The sequence below is a fragment of the Microcaecilia unicolor genome, chromosome 10, assembly GCF_901765095.1.
Source record: "Microcaecilia unicolor chromosome 10, aMicUni1.1, whole genome shotgun sequence".
Lineage (NCBI taxonomy): Eukaryota > Metazoa > Chordata > Amphibia > Gymnophiona > Siphonopidae > Microcaecilia > Microcaecilia unicolor.
In genome coordinates this window covers 216,193,782-216,200,603 of record NC_044040.1, presented here as the reverse complement: position 1 = coordinate 216,200,603, position 6,822 = coordinate 216,193,782, and the positions used below count along the sequence as shown (strand labels likewise).

The following is a 6,822-nucleotide window of genomic DNA, read 5'->3' as shown; positions in this document are numbered from 1 at the left end:
AATCTCTTTTCTTACTTTCACATAAAGCATTATGGACCCCAAACAACATAAGGTGGATTCTGCATCTTCACATTCGTGCTGGTTTTGTAATGGAGATATAGGTACATTACAGCATATGTGTTTTTCTTGCCTGGATCTTCAGGATTTCTGGTCATCAGTTTGGGACAGAATTTGTGCTATCTTTCATTTGAATCTCCCTCTTTCATTCCATGTTATAGTTTTTCATTTTGCAGGGTTGGAACAAGCAGGAGTTAAGTGTAACTATAAATTATTTTGATGCACTATTAGCGGTAGCAATCTCTACTATTATAAAAAATGGAAAAATCATAAACTGTTTCTTTTTGCTTTTGGTGGGCTACTGTATGTATGACTTTTAAATATGAAAAAATACTAGCTGAACGTACCAATTCTTTACCGGTATTTCCTAAAACATGGGAACAAGTAGCCAAATTTTGTCAAACTTCAATTGTGAATTAACTCTTTGATAAGTAAACCTGTCTGTTTTGTTCTTCACTACTACTACTACTTAACATTTCTAGAGCGCTACTAGGGTTATGCAGCGCTGTATAATTTAACAAAGAAGGACGGTCCCTGCTCATTTGAGCTTACAATCTAAAGGACAAAATGTCAAGTTGGTGTAGTCTAGATTTCTGAGTATAGATGTGGTGGTTAGGTGCCGAAGGCGACATTGAAGAGGTGGGCTTTGAGCAGAGATTTGAAGATGGGCAGGGAGGGGGCTTGGCGTATGGGCTCAGGGAGTTTGTTCCACGCATGAGGTGAGGCGAGGCAGAAAGGGCGGAGCCTGGAGTTAGCGGTGGTGGAGAAGGGTACTGAAAGGAGGGATTTGTCTTGAGAGCGGAGGTTATGGGTAGGAATGTAAGGGGAGATGAGGGTAGAGAGGTAAGGAGGGGCTGCAGATCGAGTGCATTTGTAGGTTAGTAGGAGAAGCTTGAACTGTATGTGGTACTTGATCGGAAGCCAGTGAAGTGACTTGAGGAGATTGTAAGCTCTTTGAGCAGGGACTGTCTTTCTTCTATGTTTGTGCAGCGCTGCGTATGCCTTGTAGCGCTATAGAAATGCTAAATAGTAGTAGTAGTAGTAGTAGTAGTAGTAGGGGTGATATAAGTATATCGGTCCAGGTGGAAGATAAGACTTGCAGCCGAGTTCTGAATGGACTGAAGGGGGGATAGATGGCTAAGTGGGAAGCCAGTGAGGAGTAGGTTGCAGTAGTCAAGGCGAGAGGTAATGAGAGAGTGGATGAGAGTTCGGGTGGTGTGCTCAGTGAGGAAAGGGCGAATTTTGCTAATGTTATAGAGGAAGAAGCGACAGGTCTTGGCTATCTGCTGGATATGTGCAGAGAAGGAGAGGGAGGAGTTGAAGATGACACCGAGGTTGCGGGCAGATGAGACGGGGACAATGAGGGTGTTATCAACTGAAATAGAGAGTGGAGGGAGAGGAGAAGTGGGTTTGGGTGGGAAGACAAGAAGTTCTGTCTTGGCCATGTTCAGTTTCAGGTGGCGATTGGACATCCATGCAGCAATGTTGGATAAGCAGGCTGATACTTTGGCCTGGGTTTCCGCAGTGATGTCTGGTGTGGAGAGATAAAGCTGGGTGTTGTCGGCATAGAGATGGTAGTGGAAGCCATGAGATGAAATCAGGGAGCCCAGGGAAGAGGTGTAGATTGAAAAAAGGAGGGGTCCAAGGACAGATCCCTGGGGGACTCCGACAGAGAGCGGGATAGGGGAGGAGGACGAACCATGAGAGTGTAATCTGAAGGTACAATGGGAGAGATAAGAGGAGAACCAGGAGAGGACAGAGCCCTGGAATCCAAAGGAGGACAGAGTGTCAAGAAGTAAGTTATGATTGACAGTGTCAAAGGCAGCGGATAGGTCGAGGAGGATGAGGATGGAGTAGTGACCTTTGGATTTGGCGAGGAGTAGGTCATTGCAGACTTTAGATAGTGCCGTTTCTGTCGAGTGCAGGGGGCTAAAGCCGGATTGAAGCAGATCGAGAATGGCATGAGAGGAGAGAAAATCGAGGCAATGGCTGTGGATGGCGCGTTCAAGTATCTTGGAGAGGAAAGGTAGGAGGGAAATGGGGCGGTACTTGGAGGGACAGGTAGGGTCAAGTGATGTTTTTTTGAGGAGGGGTGTGACTACGGCATGCTTGAAGGTGTCCGGGACAGTTGCGGTGGAGAGAGAGAGGTTGAGGATATGACAGATGGGGGTGGGGGGGTGATAGTAGGAGAGATGGTGATAAGTAAGTTGGTGGGGATGGGGTCTGAGGAACAGGTGGTGCATTTCGAGGAGGAGAGGAGATGGGCGGTTTCCTCTTCGGTGATATCAGGAAAAGAGGAGAAGGAGGCCTGGGTTGGTTGGTTGAGGGAGTGGGTTATGGGATGAAGAGGAGGGGAGGGTTTGGTGGTGAATTCAAGGTAATGGCATTCTATATTTAAGGGTATTGCATTGTATAGAACTTTTATGACATCCTGGTTAGGAGTGTGTTTCTTTTATTTGTGTATTTTTTGAAAACTTAATAAATACATTTGAACTTAAAAAATTAATCAGCGGTCAGTTGGAGGGGCTGCTTACAGGGACACCCTAGCATGTGTTATATTCGTGCAGAGATTCTTTTTCCTCTGGTAATGGGCCACTAAAAACAGACAGACTCAGGTGCTTAACATTCAGAGTTTCCATCTATTTATTGATGACATTCATATCCCACATTTAACGTAGGTTTGCTTGCTTTGTTTTGAGTATACGGGGATGACGGCTGCGCGGAGACGGGAAAACTCAAACTGACCTAATTGGTTTCAGCGTTGTGACGTCACTTCATCTCCTGCCTATTAAACCTCCTTCAGCGGGACTCACCCAAGATGGCGCCGCCGAAGGACCGGCCGGAAATGTGGCGGCGCAGCTCGAGTTCCGCCGCTGTCCCGGAAGTTGCCGTTCGCCAGACTAGTTCAGCTTCAGAAGAAGAAGCGGCCGAATCAGAGAGCGTCAGAGGAGGAAGAAGGCGAAGGAGGATGAACAGCAAGTTCGACGCGTGAGTCTAGCGTTTGGCCTCCGTCCAGGGACCCCCGGGGCTGGTGGGAGGGAGAGAACGAAGCTGCCCCTCCTCCATTGCTACCTGAACCCAAACCTCCGCCCCCCCCCCAGAGCCCCGGCCTTAGAAATATGAAACCCCAATAATAACAACAAATCAGCTTGTTTGAAATCCTTCACCCCGGGCACAACATCCCCATTCCCCCTTTATTATTATTAGCATTTGTATAGCGCTGAACACCTGATACAGAGAGACAGTCCCTGCTCAGTAGAGCTTACAATCTAAAAATAATATAGACAGATAAGACTATTAAGGGCGAGGGAGGTACTGGGTGAGAAGGAACAAGGGGTGGGGGGGAGGCAAATGAGTAGTGGCTAGGAATCAAAAGCAGTGGTGAAAAGGTGGGTTTATATTTATATTGTAAAGAGACCCCAAACTCGTTCAGTCGCTGGGAGCACTCCCCCCCCCCCCCCAGAGCCCCGGCCTTAGAAATATGAAACCCCAATAATAACAACAAATCAGCTGGTTTGAAATCCGTCACTCCGGGCACAACATTCCCATTAGCAACAGAATTACCCTTTGCCAGAGACGGATGTAACATTCCCCCTTTATTATTATTATTAGCATTTGTATAGCGCTGAACACCTGATACAGAGAGACAGTCCCTGCTCAGTAGAGCTTACAATCTAAAAATAATACAGACAGATAAGACAATTAAGGGCGAGGGAGGTACTGGGTGAGAAGGAACAAGGGGTGGGGGGGAGGCAAATGAGTAGTGGCTAGGAATCAAAAGCAGTGGTGAAAAGGTGGGTTTATATTTATATTGTAAAGAGACCCCAAACTCGTTCAGTCGCTGGGAGCACTCCCCCCCCCCCCCCCCCCCAGAGCCCCGGCCTTAGAAATATGAAACCCCAATAATAACAACAAATCAGCTGGTTTGAAATCCTTCACCCCGGGCACAACATCCCCATTAGCAACAGAATTACCCTTTGCCAGAGACGGATGTAACATTCCCCCTTTATTATTATTATTAGCATTTGTATAGCGCTGAACACCTGATACAGAGAGACAGTCCCTGCTCAGTAGAGCTTACAATCTAAAAATAATACAGACAGATAAGACAATTAAGGGCGAGGGAGGTACTGGGTGAGAAGGAACAAGGGGTGGGGGGAGGCAAATGAGTAGTGGCTAGGAATCAAAAGCAGTGGTGAAAAGGTGGGTTTATATTTATATTGTAAAGAGACCCCAAACTCGTTCAGTCGCTGGGAGCACTCCCCCCCCCCCCCCCCCAGAGCCCCGGCCTTAGAAATATGAAACCCCAATAATAACAACAAATCAGCTGGTTTGAAATCCTTCACCCCGGGCACAACATCCCCATTAGCAACAGAATTACCCTTTGCCAGAGACGGATGTAACATTCCCCCTTTATTATTATTATTAGCATTTGTATAGCGCTGAACACCTGATACAGAGAGACAGTCCCTGCTCAGTAGAGCTTACAATCTAAAAATAATACAGACAGATAAGACAATTAAGGGCGAGGGAGGTACTGGGTGAGAAGGAACAAGGGGTGGGGGGAGGCAAATGAGTAGTGGCTAGGAATCAAAAGCAGTGGTGAAAAGGTGGGTTTATATTTATATATTGTAAAGAGACCCCAAACTCGTTCAGTCGCTGGGAGCACTCCCCCCCCCCCCCCCCCAGAGCCCCGGCCTTAGAAATATGAAACCCCAATAATAACAAATCAACGGGTTTGAAATCCGTCACCCCGGGCACAACATCCCCATTAGCAACAGAATTACCCTTTGCCAGAGACGGATGTAACATTCCCACTCCCCCTTTATTATTATTATTAGCATTTGTATAGCGCTGAACACCTGATACAGAGAGACAGTCCCTGCTCAGTAGAGCTTACAATCTAAAAATAATATAGACAGATAAGACTATTAAGGGCGAGGGAGGTACTGGGTGAGAAGGAACAAGGGGTGGGGGGAGGCAAATAAGTAGTGGCTAGGAATCAAAAGAAGTGGTGAAAAGGTGGGTTTATATTTATATTGTAAAGAGACCCCAAACTCGTTCAGTCGCTGGGAGCACTCCCCCCCCCCCCCCCCCCAGAGCCCCGGCCTTAGAAATATGAAACCCCAATAATAACAAATCAACGGGTTTGAAATCCGTCACCCCGGGCACAACATCCCCATTAGCAACAGAATTACCCTTTGCCAGAGACGGATGTAACATTCCCACTCCCCCTTTATTATTATTATTAGCATTTGTATAGCGCTGAACACCTGATACAGAGAGACAGTCCCTGCTCAGTAGAGCTTACAATCTAAAAATAATATAGACAGATAAGACTATTAAGGGCGAGGGAGGTACTGGGTGAGAAGGAACAAGGGGTGGGGGGGAGGCAAATGAGTAGTGGCTAGGAATCAAAAGCAGTGGTGAAAAGGTGGGTTTATATTTATATTGTAAAGAGACCCCAAACTCGTTCAGTCGCTGGGAGCACTCCCCCCCCCCCCCCCCCAGAGCCCCGGCCTTAGAAATATGAAACCCCAATAATAACAACAAATCAGCTGGTTTGAAATCCTTCACCCCGGGCACAACATCCCCATTAGCAACAGAATTACCCTTTGCCAGAGACGGATGTAACATTCCCCCTTTATTATTATTATTAGCATTTGTATAGCGCTGAACACCTGATACAGAGAGACAGTCCCTGCTCAGTAGAGCTTACAATCTAAAAATAATACAGACAGATAAGACAATTAAGGGCGAGGGAGGTACTGGGTGAGAAGGAACAAGGGGTGGGGGGAGGCAAATGAGTAGTGGCTAGGAATCAAAAGCAGTGGTGAAAAGGTGGGTTTATATTTATATTGTAAAGAGACCCCAAACTCGTTCAGTCGCTGGGAGCACTCCCCCCCCCCCCCCCAGAGCCCCGGCCTTAGAAATATGAAACCCCAATAATAACAACAAATCAGCTGGTTTGAAATCCTTCACCCCGGGCACAACATCCCCATTAGCAACAGAATTACCCTTTGCCAGAGACGGATGTAACATTCCCCCTTTATTATTATTATTAGCATTTGTATAGCGCTGAACACCTGATACAGAGAGACAGTCCCTGCTCAGTAGAGCTTACAATCTAAAAATAATACAGACAGATAAGACAATTAAGGGCGAGGGAGGGTACTGGGTGAGAAGGAACAAGGGGTGGGGGGAGGCAAATGAGTAGTGGCTAGGAATCAAAGCAGTGGTGAAAAGGTGGGTTTATATTTATATATTGTAAAGAGACCCCAAACTCGTTCAGTCGCTGGGAGCACTCCCCCCCCCCCCCAGAGCCCCGGCCTTAGAAATATGAAACCCCAATAATAACAAATCAACGGGTTTGAAATCCGTCACCCCGGGCACAACATCCCCATTAGCAACAGAATTACCCTTTGCCAGAGACGGATGTAACATTCCCACTCCCCCTTTATTATTATTATTAGCATTTGTATAGCGCTGAACACCTGATACAGAGAGACAGTCCCTGCTCAGTAGAGCTTACAATCTAAAAATAATATAGACAGATAAGACTATTAAGGGCGAGGGAGGTACTGGGTGAGAAGGAACAAGGGGTGGGGGGAGGCAAATAAGTAGTGGCTAGGAATCAAAAGAAGTGGTGAAAAGGTGGGTTTATATTTATATTGTAAAGAGACCCCAAACTCGTTCAGTCGCTGGGAGCACTCCCCCCCCCCCCCCCAGAGCCCCGCCCTTAGAAATATGAAACCCCAATAATAA

General features: G+C 46.8%; 1 protein-coding gene across 2 annotated transcripts in view; it reads left to right on the top strand.

The window, feature by feature from the left end:
* Positions 1 to 2,898: 2,898 nt before the first annotated feature.
* Positions 2,899 to 6,822, top strand: part of RUBCN (rubicon autophagy regulator) — an 84,969-nt gene continuing 81,045 nt past the window's right edge. For both annotated transcript variants that reach the window (XM_030216063.1, XM_030216062.1), the window contains exon 1: positions 2,899 to 3,045. In XM_030216063.1, the coding sequence (XP_030071923.1) occupies positions 2,903 to 3,045 (143 nt within the window). In that variant the 5' untranslated portion in view covers positions 2,899 to 2,902. The remainder of the gene's footprint in view (positions 3,046 to 6,822) is intronic.